General features: G+C 53.6%; 1 protein-coding gene across 4 annotated transcripts in view; it reads left to right on the top strand.

Annotated features, from left to right (window-relative positions):
• Positions 1–16,179, top strand: part of LOC122720066 (dachshund homolog 2) — a 136,573-nt gene extending 120,394 nt beyond the window's left edge. For 3 of the 4 annotated variants that reach the window (XM_043946509.1, XM_043946510.1, XM_043946508.1), the window contains 4 exons: positions 6,936–7,082; positions 8,052–8,306; positions 13,842–13,928; positions 15,237–16,179. In XM_043946509.1, coding sequence (XP_043802444.1) covers positions 6,936–7,082; positions 8,052–8,306; positions 13,842–13,928; positions 15,237–15,289 — 542 coding nt within the window. In that variant the 3' untranslated portion in view covers positions 15,290–16,179. The remainder of the gene's footprint in view (positions 1–6,935; positions 7,083–8,051; positions 8,307–13,841; positions 13,929–15,236) is intronic. The other variant, XM_043946511.1, reaches the window with a different exon arrangement.
• The last annotated feature ends 58 nt before the right edge of the window (positions 16,180–16,237 follow it).

Raw genomic sequence — 16,237 nt, 5'->3', positions numbered from 1 at the left:
ATGTCTCGGGGACTCGCGGAATGCGACATGCACGGGAGGGAGGGAACTTTAAGAATTTAATTCGTACACCGTTAGGGGAGGAGGGAAGGAGGAAGTTGTTTCTCATTCCTCCTCCGCCGCCGTCAACTTGGAAAAGCTTCTCTCTCTCTCTCTCTCCCCTCCTTCGTTCCGTCTATCCATCTTAAAAAACCTAAAAAAAAAAAAAAAGAAAAAACGGGAAGGGGACGATCATTCGTAATCGTAATCTTCGTCTCGATCGACGTCGTATCGGCGAAAGAATCGGCGTGCTCCTCCCTCTCTCCCCCTCTCTCTCTCTCTCTCGTCGTGGTCACGAGGTGAAAACGGTCGTGAGACGTAGGACGAAAAATCACCATTAAGCAGGCGTATGTTTCCCAGGGGATGCTCCCGCCGATTTCCTCGCGCCGCCTGGGGATGATATTAAACGCGATAAACTAAAACAGTTCCGCTGGCCGTGGAGCGCTGCGGGATCTCCCGCACCCTCCGATTGCCTGTGTTTTCTGATGTTTTTCTTTTTTTTTTCCTCTTTCTTTCGGCGGAAAAATGAAACGTCACGCGCCGTGCCCCCCTCCCCTTTCCCCCTCCTGTTTGGATGCTCGTGTGCGTATCGATACACACAGGGGAGGCGAGAAAACAGCGGGGGGTCCTCCTCCCTTCGAGTACGGGGGCGCCACAGGAACAGGAAAAAAAAAAAGAAAAAGAAAAAAGAAAAATGGAACAATGCCCCGCTTTTAACGGAGAAAACATCTTCGCCTTCTCTTCGCCGTATCATGAATATTTGACGAAATTCTTACACTGTAATTCTTACATCTGCGCACAGATGGTACCACCACTACATGCTCGTTCCTTCGCTTCGAGATATATAAAAAAAAGAGATTCTATGGAAGGGGGAGGCGAGGGGGGGAATATAATATCGGGCAACGAGAGGAGGGGGTCGAAGAAGGGTGGCTCTTACGCGACTGCGAATCGAAATTACCCGGTTCGAATCGGGCGTCTACGCGCGAAAAAGGTCGGGATAGTTTCACCTCGGCCGAGAGGGGGCACGAAGGCACAGGTGAAGCACAGAAGAGAAGAGACCCCGGCCCTCTCGAGATCGAGAGCGGGCCATTTAAAAAAATAACCCGGCATTAGAAAGTCTCCCCGGTTTTATTTTATCGGCCCGGACCGCCGATTACCACGATAACCATCTAGCTAATGTTTTTTTCGAACTTTGCATCGCCACCACCGCCTTTGCCAAAGGCGCAACATTATATTTAACGCGATTCCTTCGATTTTTTTTCTTTTTTCTTTGTCTCCACTTATTTTCCGATCGACGAATCCATTTCGCCCCGTTTCGAAGTGCGAGGCACCCCCATCGCGAAAAAACGAGCCGCGAATTCCGGCACGGGTCGAGGTCCGTTCGAGCAGAAGAGAATGTCTCTACGATTCTCCTCCTCCTCCTCCTCCTCCTTCCTCCCTCCCTACCGGTTCCGTATCGCTCTCGATGGTGGAGACGAGCGTCGACGTGGATGGGAACACATAATCCTGATATCTGTCGGTTTTCGGGCAATAAAACACGCGTCGTATAGAACCAAGACCCCCCTCCGAAAACTGGCGCTGCACGCTGCCGATAAAGAAACGACCGCCAGATACGGATCCCCTCGCGTCCCATTCCATTCGGAGAAGAAACTTTCGTCAGCTCGTATTCCTTCCTTTTTCTTTTCTTTTTTCGTTCCTTCCTCTTCCTTCCTTCCTTCCTTCCTTTCTTTCTTTCTTTCTTTCTTCGTTTGTTGCTTACTCGAACGGCCGAGTAATTGACCAGTCCTTGATCGTAACGGGCATCGATCGGCACCCGTTAACCGACGAAATGCGTTATCACGGCGCGGCCCTATCATCCCGCTCGATCGACGATCATACTTACCCGATAATATTATATAAATCGGGCTAAATTAATGTATGCCGCTCGTAATCCGGCAACCGATTGCTACCTTTAAAACAATTATCCGGGAATAGACGATCCTCCCTTTTCTCCGACTCGATCGAATCCTCCTCCTCCTCCTCCTCCTCTCTTTTTTTTCCCCCTTCTCGTTTTCGCCTCGATCGATTCGTCAGGGACGAGCACGCAACGGACTCGCAACTCGTTCCATTTCTTTCCCCCCTGCCCCCTTTCGTCCACCTCCTTCCTTCGACTCGTCGAGGAACAAAACGTTTCGTTCAAGAGCAAAACGTTCCTTCCTCCGCTATTACGTTTCCGCGCGTCGCTGGACCGAGTTAGTAACCAGATCGGCCGGTTTCGAATGACCCACGCTCTCCCCCTCCTCGAGGAGTAAACATTTTCGTATTGGTTAACGGCAGCGCGTAATTCAACCGCCGCTTGTTCGCACAACACGCTTTCTTCAAAACTGGACGAGACCGCACCTGGGCGGTGAGGTGGCCCGCTTCTTCGATCGCTCTCCTCCCTCCCCTCCTTCCGCTTCTTCGCCGCCTGCGTTTCGTTTCTCGCGTTACCCGCCCGTCCAACTTCTCTCATTCAACGCGAATCTAAAACGCCCGGCCGACGAACGGAAGAGGAAGGAGAGATCTCGCGCGAGAAACACAGCTTACGTACACAGCGGATGTTAATAGGATAAATTAGTTTGTCCTATGGAAACAGACGAGAGCGGCGAGACGAAGCAGACGCTTCTTCTTCTTCTTTCTCCTCTTTTTCTTATTTTCTTTCTTCGGACGAGAAGACGAAATTTTTCATTGGAAAAAAAAAAAGAAAAAAAGGTATCAACCGCGCAAAGAGGATTTCCTCCCCTCTCCCCCTTCGGTATATCTCGCCTCCGGATACAGGCTATCCCGATATCGGATAAAAGAATAATACGTAAAAGCGAAAAGCTTTCGACTTTACGACGTTCCTACCCTCCCCGTTCACGGAGGAGAAGGAAGGGAAACGCGGTTGACCCACCCTCTCTCTCCCCCTGTCGGGGACGTTTCCCAAACTGGCAAACTGGATTCCGATGACCGATCTCCATTTCCATATGGGTCACGGAGTGGAAGAAAAGGAGGGTGGCGAAAAGTTGTCGCCGCAAAATTGATATTTGAACGAGGGGCGACCCCTTCGGGTGCGTAAAAGGGGGTGGCGGGACGAGAGAGAGAAGGTGGAATCTGTCCGCGAGGGATCGATCGATCGTCGGAAGGCGACGAGAAAAAACCTCCCTCCCTCCTTCCCTCCCTTGCTGCCCTCGCGCGGGGAGGAAGGGAGGAGAAGGAGGGAAGCGGAAGAAGACATCGGTTCGCGGTTTCGTCGATCGGGGGCCTGTTTCGGACGGGCTCGGCCGAGCATTCGAGGAGCCCGTCCGAAATTAGCATTCGCACAGGATACACGGTCTAACTGGTATCGACGTTCGTCGGACTATAATCGTACGCGGCGTGGCTTAATGTTATTCACCAGACGGCTTTTGTATGGATATCGTGGAGCACAGATGCTGTCCGTCGGAGGAGGAGGAGGAGGAGGAGGAGGCCGTGGTGCTCCCGCGTCTCGAGTAGGTGCGTAAGAACCCCTTTGAACGCCGGCTAACGGCTGTTCCTCGGCCCCTCGAGGACGTATTCGGCCTCAAGATTACGCCGCTTGTCCAGACGCCGTACGGTTCATCCGCCTTCATGAATCGTAATTACGCATTAAGTGCGCGCGCGCGTCCCTAATCTCCCCCACCCTCCTTTCTTCGTACCCCTTTCTAAAACACTAGATCGCGACCGTTGTTGGGGCCGTTCGAGGATCGTTAACGAGCTCTCATCCTCTCTCTCTCTCTCTCGATTCGATCTCGAGACGGACAAGTGTCGATTAGAACGCGTGTCGAATCTGCGAATCTCTATTTGGCGAGCGAGCAAAGCGTTATTAATTTGAGACGCGGTGTTATTATTAATTTTTCCCGACCACGATCCCGACGGTCATCGACTAGGCTAGGAAGGAAGGAAGGAGCGAGTGCTCCAGGTGGCGGGAATGGTCAATATAACCTCAAAATGTAAATCACATTGCTATTCCCGGAGGGACTGTTCTCTCTCGCTTCGAAAGGAGGGACGCGTATTAAACGCGAGCCTCGGTAAGACGACCGGCCTCTATATTAGTTTCTGCGGGTTTCCCTATTGGATTTGCCCCGTCGCGTTTCCCCTGATTGTTTACGCGACCGGCCGCTAATTCCGCCAGATAGGCGACGACTTCGAAACAGGCCCGAAGCGACAACCCGACCAGATCTCGAGAATTCGAAGCCGGATCGATATCGTTCGGGATCCGGTACGCTATCTCGAACGTCGTAGGCGTCGAGTCTTCGACGTGGGTAGTCTCCGCGCGGACACCGATTTCTGATCCAGCGCACAGCGGTAGCTGATGTGTTTTGACGTGTCCAGAGAGAGAGAGAGAGAGAGAGAAATCTCTCTTCTGTTCCCTTCGAACGCGTCACTCGACCAACGGAGGTATTTCTCTCCATTCCTATTCGCGATACCCTTCGACCTGGAATCTCCTTCACCCGCGATCGAAGCGATCGACAATTCTCTCGGGTATCTTCTCGAACGATATCCGATCGATCGAGCGGAACCGTTTCGTAGCCTCTGATTTCGTAACCTCTGTAAAACGAAGACAAGGCTTGCTCTTCCCGTGATTCCATTTGTGAAAACAGGTTGGATAAAATCGAGGGGAGATCGTTATTGTCCATCGGATCGATTCCCTTTTCCTTCGCGTTGTTGGCTATATAGTCGAGAGGAAAGAGACAGCTGTCGATTCAGATTCGAAACGGAAGTGGAGAAAAGCGAGGCGCGGGTTCGTCGAGAGGGAGGGAATTGGAAGAAGTTTCGGGATCGTAGGTGGAAATCGGTGGCGAAGCAGCCCCGGATCGGGGCGATTCTTCGACAGGCTCGCGTGTATCCTTAGTATGCAACGTATGCAGTCGGTTGTTACCGAAGGAGTGGTTTGCCGAGCGGCCAATGGCGAGTGCTCGAGCTAATTCTAGGGTGCCGCAGCCGCGCCATCTTTGCATCATAATGCTGCGCCCCCCGCTTCTCCCTCGTACCCCACAAGCCGCTCCTACCACCGGAGAGAGAAGTCTGTCCCCCTTCTTCCCACCCGCCACCGCCGCACTTTGCTTCGCGTCCCTCCTCCTCCGCCTCCTTCTCCTCCTCCTCCTCCTCCTCCTTCTCTCCGCACCCTCGCGCTTTCTCCTTACCCTCCCGTCGTTGCACACCTATTCGACAAACCGGCAGAGAAGACCGGCATCCGAGGACTCGGCGAGAGAGCGTCGAACGTTCGAAAGAGACTTACTTATGTACGTATCTATGTGTATATATATATATATATATATATATACACACGTATGTATGTACGTATGTATCGAGAAAGGGAAAAAGAGAGGAGGTAGAGAAGGTATTCTCGACGAAAGTCGGCGAGAGCGAGAAAGCGAACGGTGAAAGACAAAGGGAAGACAGGTATAGCTGGACCGTAGAGGGGGGCAAAGGGGTTGTCTGCGCCTTGTCTGCCGGGAATCAATCACGGTATCAGTGACGCTCAACCGCTGTCCACCTGTCGATCGCGTGAAAAACATCTCCTTCGAAATCTTTCATTTCTTTCTTTCTTTCTTTCCCGTCCCCGTCGTTTCGAAGCACATCATCTTATGTGCAGCCCTTTGCATCGAGATTCCACGGGCCTCGACATTTCGTAACGTTTCCTCCTCCGTGGAGTGGATCGGTGAAGAAACGGCGATGCACTCGTTAACCCGGTGACGAGACTAATTGGACGTTAACTACCGACTTCCCCCTTAAACACAGTGGAGGAAAGGGAACGATTATCGTTTTCCGCCGTGTTCCGCGAAATCGAATCCATCCATCGTAGGGAAGGATGGCAGCAAATCGAAACGAGGCGAATCGCGGCCCGATCGAGGCGTCGACAACAATGCCCGCAACGAGGCTCGATCGGCGAGAGATCGGGCACGAGAGTGGCGTTGCGGGAGAGGGGGTGATCCTGGCCAAGGCACAATGGCCGGACGCGGCGGTTCGCAATAATGGAAAATAATTAAAGCGGGTAGAGAGGGGGGGGGGAGAGGCGGGTTCAAACGCGCCGACCCGAGATCTGCCCCGGCGATCGGCCGTCTGCGAAAACCTGCGTCCGACCATGTCCAATGCGTCTCGTCGCGAACCAATTTCTTCGAATTGGAGCGAATCGGCCGATCCTCGACACTCGTCCGAGAGATGTATTCGATAACGAGGATTCGATGGACAGTGTTTGTCATACGCGTTACAAGTACGACGCGAAGAGGACGATCGCGAAGAGATAGAAGAGAGGAAAACGATCGAGGAGGAATAATTCGAGGCACGGTTGTTAAACGTAATACGAAGCGGTACACCAACCGGTCCACGGTTACCTCCTCGTTGTACCCGTTCAGATAAAGTAATCAACGCAACGCGGCCGGGCTGACGGCTGCGGGGCAGTCGCGAGATAAAAAATCGTTGCAGTTCGCAAATGGTGCAAACGAAGAGAGAGAGAGAGAGAGAGAGAGAGAGGGGGGAACCGGTTTAACCGGGCGACCGATTCGTAGATGGATCGATCGATAAGTAGATCGATCGACGTCGATCTCGGTGGACAGCCGGATCGTGGTGGACAGCCGCGCACAGTAGCGAAACGGACCATCAGACCCCCGCTTAGGCGCGTGTTCGAGGTCCGAGGCCCCCTGCACGGCCGCCCGTGAAACCCCCCGCGGTACAATGATACGCCAAGATAATTTCGTTCGACTTTGACCGCGCAGGGGTTCCACCACCTGGGGGAACGCTCGACCATCTTCGGTCCCCGTCGTTAAGTCGTTTCGACGGGTGTCCGTCCGAGGGGAGACGCGCACGCGACATCCCTCCCTCCCTCTTCGAATCCTCGAAACAGCGCTAACCCCACTTTCCACCCCGATTTCTGATTCCAGTGATGTACCAAAAACGGCTAAAGAAAGAACGAAGGGCGAGGAAACGCCTGCAGGAGCAACTGGACCTGGAGATCAAGAGGCGCACGCAGCTCGAGGAGGCGTTGAAGGCAACGGGGGCTTCCTCCGAGCAAGTCAGAGCGATTACCGGTAAGTATCGGTTCCGAGTGAAAATGGAGCGGGAAAGGAGGCGACTTCGCGCACGTGCTTGCTCCGCGATTATCGAGATATCGAGATATCCTCGAGAAGAGAAACAGAGAAAGAGAGGAGGAGAGAAAGAAATCCGCGTTCTCTCTCTCTCTTTCTCTTTCTCTCTTTCTCTTTCTATCTCTCTCTCCAGGATTTTCGAGTCGATTCTTCGGAGGCCTTGGAGGGAGGGGGCTAGCGGGTGATCTCGGGAATAATTTAATTAATACGAGCCGGGGAGCCAGAGAGCAAACAGGCTGACACCCGGCGGAATACGATTCCTTACTTATCCCCTTATCGAAGAGGCGGAAGGGGGAAAGATCTTTACGCCCCCTCCTCCCGTTTTCGTTTCGAACGCCGCTGGGCCTCGGAATCTTCTCCACGCTCCTTCTCGATTCCTTACCTCGAGCAGTGAACCACGAGCCGCGATTCTACGAGGGCGGGGAGGGTCGGAGGAGGAGGAGGCAGCGCGGAGCTGCATCCCCCCTCCCACCCCACCTCCGCCTCCTGTCACTAACAAAACTCGAGCGCGAGGTTGAAACCCTTTAAGTGAAATATCTTATTCCGATACAGAGAACGCGCGGCGAGCCAGGAATCCTATTCGCGTCGCAACAGTGCCGCTACTTCCCCGTCGCTGCTGATTAACCCTGTCAGACGCAGGGAAGTAGCGATACTAATTTCGAATGAAACGGAGCACGCGAATTCGAACGAACGGTTCGAAGCGATTCCTCCGAGGGGTCGCCCTTCGCTGCTCTCCCTTCTGAAACGCTCCAACCTACCCCTACACCTCCTCCTATCTACCCCCTAAACCTCTTTGCCACGATCGAGAAATCGGTGCGTTCGATATCGTTTTTCTTCTTCTCTTTTCTTTTTTCTCTTTTCTGATTTCTGTTTCTGTTCTCTTCTCCCTTCACCCGCTATCTGGTTTGGTAGAAAACGTGACGGTGGAGGCGCGCACGAGTTCGGAGCCACCGGAAGCCAGTCCGGTACACTCGCAGTCGCAGCAGCAGCCCTCGCAGCAACAGTCGTCCCAGCAACCCCTTCAACAGCAGCAACAGGCCCAACAATACAGGGAGGCCCAGGTGCCGCGCCCCTCCCAACAACCCTCCACCCCCGAGAAACCGGCATGGGGATACGGGTTGGACCTGATCGGCAGCCAAGCATCCGCCTTCTGGCAGAACTACCAAGGTCAGTTGGACACGCCAATCTTCCTCTTCTCTATTCTCGATTCTACGACGGGTTCTCGGTCGAGGATCGGGGGAGGGGATCGGTTACGGGGAACGCACGTGCTAAGATAACGTACCGCGTCGTTCCACCCCTCTCCCGTCGCGAGAAGAAGCGCGGAGAGAGAAAAATAAGCCGGGGGCGGGCTCGCAACAATGGGTATCGAGCGAAATTTAAGAAAAAGCGGCGAGCCTCGGGGCGATCCCCCTCCCTTCTTTCATCGAGGAAGAGGGGAAGGGAGCGGCGCGACCGCGATGAAAAGAGGGCGAGGACCCGGTGGCAAGCCGCTAATTCGGATAATCGCGTTCCCGTATTAGGATCCACTCAATTTTTCTGATCTTCCGCCCGGCTGACTTCGATCCTCGATTACCCAAACGAAAAGGAAAAAAAGAAAGAAAGAAAGAAAGAAAGAAAGAAAGAAAGAAGAGAGGGGAAAGAATCATCGCGTTGGATATCGCGGCGGGTGGAAAGGAACGAGAGGGAGGGGAAAGGGAGGCCGAGGGCAAAGAGGCCCCGCGTCGCGTCTGTATATCGCGCAAAGTAAATTATTCGAAAGATCTCGGCAGAGAGAGAGAAAGAGAGAGAGAGAGAGAAAGGGAACAATCACGCCGGGGGCAATAACAACCCTGTACGCGCGTGGTGAGGGTGGACGGAGTCAGGGACGAGAGGGAGGGGGAGGGGGCAGAGTCGGTTCCGACGAGGAAACACGAGGTATTTGAATAGGGTCCCGTAACCACCCGGGCATCATGATGCGGAATCCATTTGCAATAAACAACGGAGATTTAGATGGGGCGGAGGGGGGCGAATAACAAGGAGAGGAGCATAGGTCGGCGTAACGCCGTCGTCTGAGGTGGGTACTTACTACGCCTCTGAAGGGACTTCGGGGCCGTCGCGTCTTCGAGTCATGCATTCTATACGAACAGCGCTTCTCATCCTCCCCGTGGAAGCCGTGGAAAACCTCGGCCGAAAATTGTTATGCATACCTGAAAAGGAACGCGGATCGTAATCAGTTTCAGTGAAATGGATAACGGATGATCGGGGGTAAACGACTCGTCGGTTCGTTCGATCGGCGAGATCCGTTGGATAAACGACGGAATAGAGAGCGAAGAGAGAATCGCGGCAGCGTTTAATAAGACGAGGAACGATTTTATCCGTCCCGGCAGGCATCCGAACCAAGCCACGAGCGCCATGAGCGCCACTGAACGTAATGCAGAGTTTATGCACATCTCTGGCAAGTAAGGAAGGAGCCGTAATTTCCCCGGCGGCCACCGTGCCTCTCGGTGGCGTTACCTGTCCTCCCTCTCCTTTCTTCCTTCGTTTCCCTTAAACCCTCCATCCGACGTTCCGTACTTCTCCCTTTCTCTCTCACGCTCTGTCTCCTCTTCCTCCTCCTCCTCCTCCTCCCCCCTGAGTACGTACGCGTTACATGCACAAGCGCAAACGACGATTCCTTCGCGTCCATCCATATCCAGCATCCGAACGAACGAGTGCTACGCACTCCGCCACGCTTTAATATTCAAACTTGTACGCAATAATTTTACGCAGCAACCATCTATCCTATCGTTGCGCGTTTCCTTCTCGTTCCTCTCTACCTTTTCTCTCGTCTCGTTTATTTCCACCCTTATTGTTTCCATCTTCCCGCCCCTCCCTCCCTCCCAATTCCGCATCCACCCCGCAAAACGAGAGAGATTATCCACCCCCGCGATCTCGACCGACCATTCTTTCACGCGAGTGGGAATCGAAAGAGCGAGCGATTAAACGGCTCGGTTAGAGGCATGTGCGTGCACGAGTTTCTGCCGGGGCAGAATCTATTAATGGCCGTAGAAACTCTCGACCGTAAAACCGGAACGAAGCGAAACGGGGAGCAATAAAATGTACATACGTCGACCGGTTGTAGATTACAAATTCGTCCGCGTTATCTCCACGGAGGATCTCGTTCCTCCTTGTCAAACACGGAGGGGAGGTAGATAGTCGAGGAGGTAGGCGCGAGACGCGTTCGAGGAGAAATATTGCGCGACACGCGGCCTGATTCCCTCCTGATGAAATATTCTCCTCTATATATATATATATATATATATTCGATCGCACCTGTACACGAGAGGGCTCGCATGCGTCTACCATTAGACGAAAGACAATAACCCCGCGAGAGTGATAAACCGTGACGCGTGTACGCGAGCAATATATAGAGGCGAAAGGAAGCTGACGCGTCGACACGGGAAGCCTGAAAATGTGGTAGCGGAGGGAGGGAGGAGGGGGTGGTGGTTTGAAAGCGTCCCTCGCCGCGAATATATCCACAAGACACGACGCGGTTTTCCGGCGAACAAGCCAGGAGACTAGAGAAATCGGGAGGGTGAATCGGAGGAAGGGGAGGAACGAAGCGCCGCTTCCACGTATGTATATACTCTCTCTCTTTCTCTCTTTATCTCTATCTCTATCTCTCCGGTAGTTTGCGTTAGCGTTAGGTTCCTGTCTCGAGAAGAATATCTTCTCTCCGCCTCCTCCTCTCTTCCTCTTCCGCGATTACGATTACGAGACCTCTTACGCGGCTCTCGCTGAGCTTGGATTAAATTTCTTTTTTCTGTCGCCTAGCCGAGCGAGAAACGAGAGTGAATTCGTCGGGACGAAAAGGGGGGGAGAGGAGGCGAGATTCAAAAAGCTCGAACGAAGTGGCGTTTCAATTGGAAATCGAGGCGAACGGAGTAGTTTCCTCTTTATCCACTCCTTTATCCTCTCCCAGCTTTTTTCTTTCCCTCGCTCTCTCATATCGCCGCTTTTTGTGTCTCCGCGTTTCTCCATGCACCTCCTCGATTCATACAATTTCACGGTTGGCTTGGCGCTCGAGCGCCTCTATCTCCTGCCTCCCCCCCCCTTCCTCCTTCCCTCTTCTGCCCCCGCATCCTTGCATTCCTCCCTCCCTCCCTCCCTCCTTCTCCCCCGTGTTCCGTTTTACATAAAGATCAGAGCATTAAAAACGCGGCGCTACACGAAATCAACCCCGTGGCCGCTCCTCCACCCCGCGCGCCATCGTCTTTCCAGTTCCTGCCTAACGTCGCTTCTCCGTCCTTCCTCCTCCTCCTCCTCCTCCTTCCACTTTTCCCGCTCCTACCACCGCCGCTGCTCTTTTCTCTCTTCTCCTTCGACTGCTGCCAACAACCCTCGACTCCGATCCTCGGAGGAATGGAGGAGGAAGAGGAGGAATGGAGAGGCATCGGCGCAATTACCGCGGCCGGGACACGATCCCTCTCACGCGGATGGGTCCCTCCGCGAGCGAGGGAAGATCGTCGAACCGGCTACGACGTTTGTTTTTCACCGCGCGAGGTCACGATGCCCTTCTCCTCCTCCTCCCCCTCCCCCTCCTCTTCTTCCTCCTCGGAAATTACTTATTACACGCCGGTGTATTAACTCGCCACTCTTCGGATACACGTTCGCTCGTCCTACCGACGACGACCGACCCCCTCGCACCGAGGCGATTAAGCCAAGCCTCTCTCTCTCTCTCTCTCTCTCTTTCTTGCGCGCGAGGCGAGGTGTCACGTTGTGTCATTCTCGACGTTAAAAAATACGATTGGCTGGGATGGAATGCGAAGGGAGAGCAGGGAGGGATGGATGGAGTTGGGACGAGTCGGAACGGAGGACGAAGGACGCGCGTGCAAGTGGAATTTCGAGCGTTCCTCTTCGGGATAGAAAAAAAACCGATCGATCGAACGAACGAAGCTGCTGCCGCGTTGCACGTTTCCAATGACGTTGCCACGTCGACCGGCACGATATCGAGATTTTTCGAGAAGAGGAGAGGCATATATATATATATATATATATATATATACGACGCTTCTTTTCTTTTTTTCCCCGAGACACCGGGTCGACGCCGCCAACCGCCTTCCCTCTCGTTTCTTTTCTTCGTCTCCTCTCCCGGGAGAAGACGAGTTGGCCTTCTCTCGCGATGCATTGTGCGCCGAGTTAATTACGTGCGGATAAACGCACAGTCATACCGGATACATACACACCACAGTATCCAAGAGAGGCTACTCTTCTTTCACCGATCTCGGCCGGGCAAGGGAGGGATCCCCCTTCCCCCTCCGTTTCGCGCTGCTCGACAGCCGAAAAAATCGGGTGCCGGGACGAGGGCACAATGCGAATCGTTTAGAGGCGAGAAAGAGGGGCTGAAATTGTTTTCATTGTTCCCGCGATTTGTCAGGGTGTGTAATACAGTAGCAAAACTATTAGTCGGTTGATATCCAAGGGACGTACGTTTGCCTCGATCCGATCGAATCACGATCGAAATCCACTTCCACTCCTCCCTCCCCCCTCCTCTTCTCTCCTTCGGCTCCTCGAGGCGAAGAGAAACTTGGACTCGAACAACGAAGTTATCCCTCCCTCCCTCCCTCCACCTCCTCCCCCGTGCCGGGGATAGAAATCTTCGGTTGAACGAGAGGCGGCACACGCCTCTACAACAACCGCTGGCAATCGCGGGAAGGAGGGGGCCGACGAGGCCGTATCTCGAGCAGTTAAATTGTCATTTGGATATCAAAGGGACGAGAAACACCCCGCGCGCGGATAAGGGCGCCAGAGGTAATTTGGCTCAGTGAAACGCAAACACACCCCTCCCCCCACCCCGCTCGCTCCGTAGGAATATAACGGCCCTGACGAACGCACGAATTCACACCCACGAAACAGCCCTCAGCTATTGTTGCGCGAAGCATAATGGAATCTCGGCCCCAAAGTCTCCTCGGCCCCCGCGACTCGCGCTACGAATTCTCCATCTCCTACGACTCGGTTAACTCGGATTTAATGGCCTTGCAATTGGATTTTACCATTGCTCGTTTGCCCAAGGAGCCGCCATTTCACGCTTCCCGATTACACTCGCGTACTCTCCCTCCCTAATCCTTTCGATCGAGCAACGACGATCTTTCGCTCGAGCCGCGTCAAAGCGAGAGGATCCTCCTCCGAATCCGATCGACGAGCTCGGGTTTTTCAATTTTCCGCGAGAAAGGGACGCGTCCCTCCTCCTCTTTTTCTTCATCTTCTTCTTCTTCCTCTTCTTCTCCTTTCCTCGGATCCCGGAGGGAGGAAGGCTCGGCCACAATCGCGGCGGGCTTAACGAAGTAGACCGAAACGAGGATCCCGGCCCGCGGTTAATTCGGCGCGATATCATTAAAGGGACATTTTCCAGTTTTCACCCCTAATCCTTGCGGAATTCAGTGAGCAAACCCGCGGCCCTTTCACGCCTGCCTTCGTCCCGTCCCATCATCTCCTTCCCCCTTCGCTCCCGGCTCCCGCTGCTCGCTGCTTTCCCACTAATTACCGCTCCGTTTCATCGTTCGCGTTCGCGCCTCGACGAAATTTCGACGCCAAGATCGGCGTCGCGATCCACGCTCGTCGCTCCACGTTCCGAGTCCCTTCCTTCCGAGAGGAAAACGAGGAACACGTGTTCCCACGACTCTTCGTTCCGCGCACGACAAGATAACCAACGAATTTTCTCTTTGTTTTTTTTCCCTGTCGCAGAATCGCTGGTGCAAGAACTCGAGCTGGAGAGAAAATCGCGGCAGCACCAGGCGGCCGAGAGGGACCAAGTCAAGTCTCCTCTTCAAGGTGGGTTCGCCGACTCGACCTCGTCGCCGCCCCGTCGTCCCTCCATCTCGGCCAACAAATACTTGACGTGGATCGAGTCGAGGTGTAAAAATTACGCGGACCGATTCCGAGCAAACACCCTTCCACCCGCGGAACACTCCAATACGCTCGATTCGTCGTCGCCTCTTGCGACCAACGACCGACCAAACTTCCGGATCTTTAATTAGAAAGTCTCTCGAGGGGACAGAGAGAGAGAGAGAGAGAGGGGAGGGGGGGAGATTGGGAATCGAGGAGGGTGTGTTTCTTACAACAACGGCACACGCCGGCGGATTCGAAACTTGGCTTCGCCTCTTGCCTCGCGCGCAAACTTGTACGAAGTTGGGAGAGGAGAAAGGGGGAGGGGAGGGGCAAAAAACGGCGTAACCGGTGTGGCGCGCCATTTCGACGCTCTTTCTCCTTCTCCCTTTTTCTTGCGCCGCATCTCCTCCCCCTCCACCCCTCCAAACGCCGCTTCGTAAATAATCGTTTTTCTCCCCGCGAAACCACCGAGATCCACCGCGGCTTGCTCCAGCCGCTTAACGAGTAGGTCCCCTTAATTGGCTTCCTCGGAGTCTCCGCTCTTCATCGGTCGAATATAATCGTCCCTCCTTAGGTTGCCGAAATTAGCCAACGATTTCGAGAAATTTCCATCTATAAGCGATAGACGATAGACCATCGAGCGAGAGGAACGCGGTTTTCGAGAGAATAGAAATTCCTCTCTCTCGCGTCGAGAGCGAGAAAGAATTATTCTCTTCGTATGAGAGAGAGAGAGAGAGGGAGAGGGTGGTAATAAGAAACGGAGTTAAATCGAGATCGGTGGACTATTAAGGAGCTCGCTGGTGATTTTCAATCATAAGCGACAGTTGGATAAAAAGTCGAGTGGCGGCTCGGATCACAAAGGCGCCCTAAGGGCCCCCGATGAGTCGACCGGTCTCGTATCCACGAATCCCGTGGATAGGTCTCAGTCTCTCTCTCTCTCTCTCTTTCTCTCCTTCCCTCCCCCTCCCTCCCCCTCAAATGTTCGTCCACGTCTCAAGAGGGAAGGATAATTAGTGAGCGGCGCCTCTTCCACCCGAACGATCATCGAATCATTCGCTCGGCCCTTCCCCCCTTATTCGCGATCGCTTCATCCGCGAAATCAAATTTCGAAACGGGACCGATCGACGTGAGATCGACGCGAAATTCCCCCTCCCCCCTCCCCTCCCCTCCCTTCCTCCATTCGTGCACTTCGTTCAACACTCGCCGCTGGAGACACAGCTCCCGAACTCTTGACCGCCGCTTCTGTTTCAGAATCACGGACGGGTTATTACAAGAACTCGGTTCTGTTCACGAGCGCAACCTAGAAGAGGAGGGCGGAGGAAGGAAGAAGAGGGGCAGAGCGCGTTCCAGCGAGCAGCCAAAACGAGTGAGATCGAGATCGATCGGTGGATGGGAGCGCAGCGAGGGGTGGAAAGTGTGCGCGGAGCCCTCGCACGCGCCCTCCCTCCGTCGAGGATACGGCCAAATCGATCGGAATCCACGCGATCATCCGTGCTCGCGGGGGAGGGGGAGAGACACTCTTCGTCGTGTGATTTCGTGCGATCCTCGTGGGAGGAAACGGCCGTCTAAACGTCTAACGATTCGTCGAAAGGACGAATATCGAGGCGCGTGAACGTCCCCGTGAAAGGAAGGGGGAGCGCGGTTTTCGAGAATATAGAATGTACGTTTACGAGAACTCGACGAAGAAGAGGAAGAGGAAGAGGAAGAGGAGGAGGAGGAAGAAGAAGAGAAGTGCGCGCGCGAGTTCATCGAAACGTCGCGAGTTCGACGAGGAAACGAACGGATCGTTCGAGAAGAAGCCTCGATCGTGGTGGCGCGCGACGGACCGATTTCGATCAACCGAGCGAGAGGCGGTCGACTTTGGGGTCGAGATGGAGACACATATCAATGAGAAAAAAACACGAGGCGATGTAAAGCGTGTATTCCTTTCTTTCATTCTTTCTTTCTTTCTTTCTTTCTTTCTTGTTTTTTCTTTTTTTTTTTCTTTGTTTTCCTCCCCCCCGAGTATTCGTCCCATCGTTTCTGGAACGGCGGCGTTACGCCACCGTTGAAAAAAACCTTCCCGTTCGACGGGAACGAACGCCACACGTATACCACGTATGTATGTATATCGATTTATTACTACCCAGGGACAAAAGAAAAAAAAAAAAAAAAAAGAAAAGAAAAAAAAGTCGAAAGATCCGCGCGTCGCTTTCGCGTTTTTCTTTTTCCTTTTTCTCTCGTTTTTTCTCTTCTTTTTTTTTTTTTTTTTT

Source organism: Apis laboriosa, unplaced genomic scaffold (assembly GCF_014066325.1).
Source record: "Apis laboriosa isolate Shangri-la unplaced genomic scaffold, ASM1406632v1 scaffold9_cov152, whole genome shotgun sequence".
Taxonomy (NCBI): domain Eukaryota; kingdom Metazoa; phylum Arthropoda; class Insecta; order Hymenoptera; family Apidae; genus Apis; species Apis laboriosa.
The sequence above is the reverse complement of the archived record's forward strand: the minus strand, read 5'-3'. Positions and strand labels throughout refer to the sequence as shown.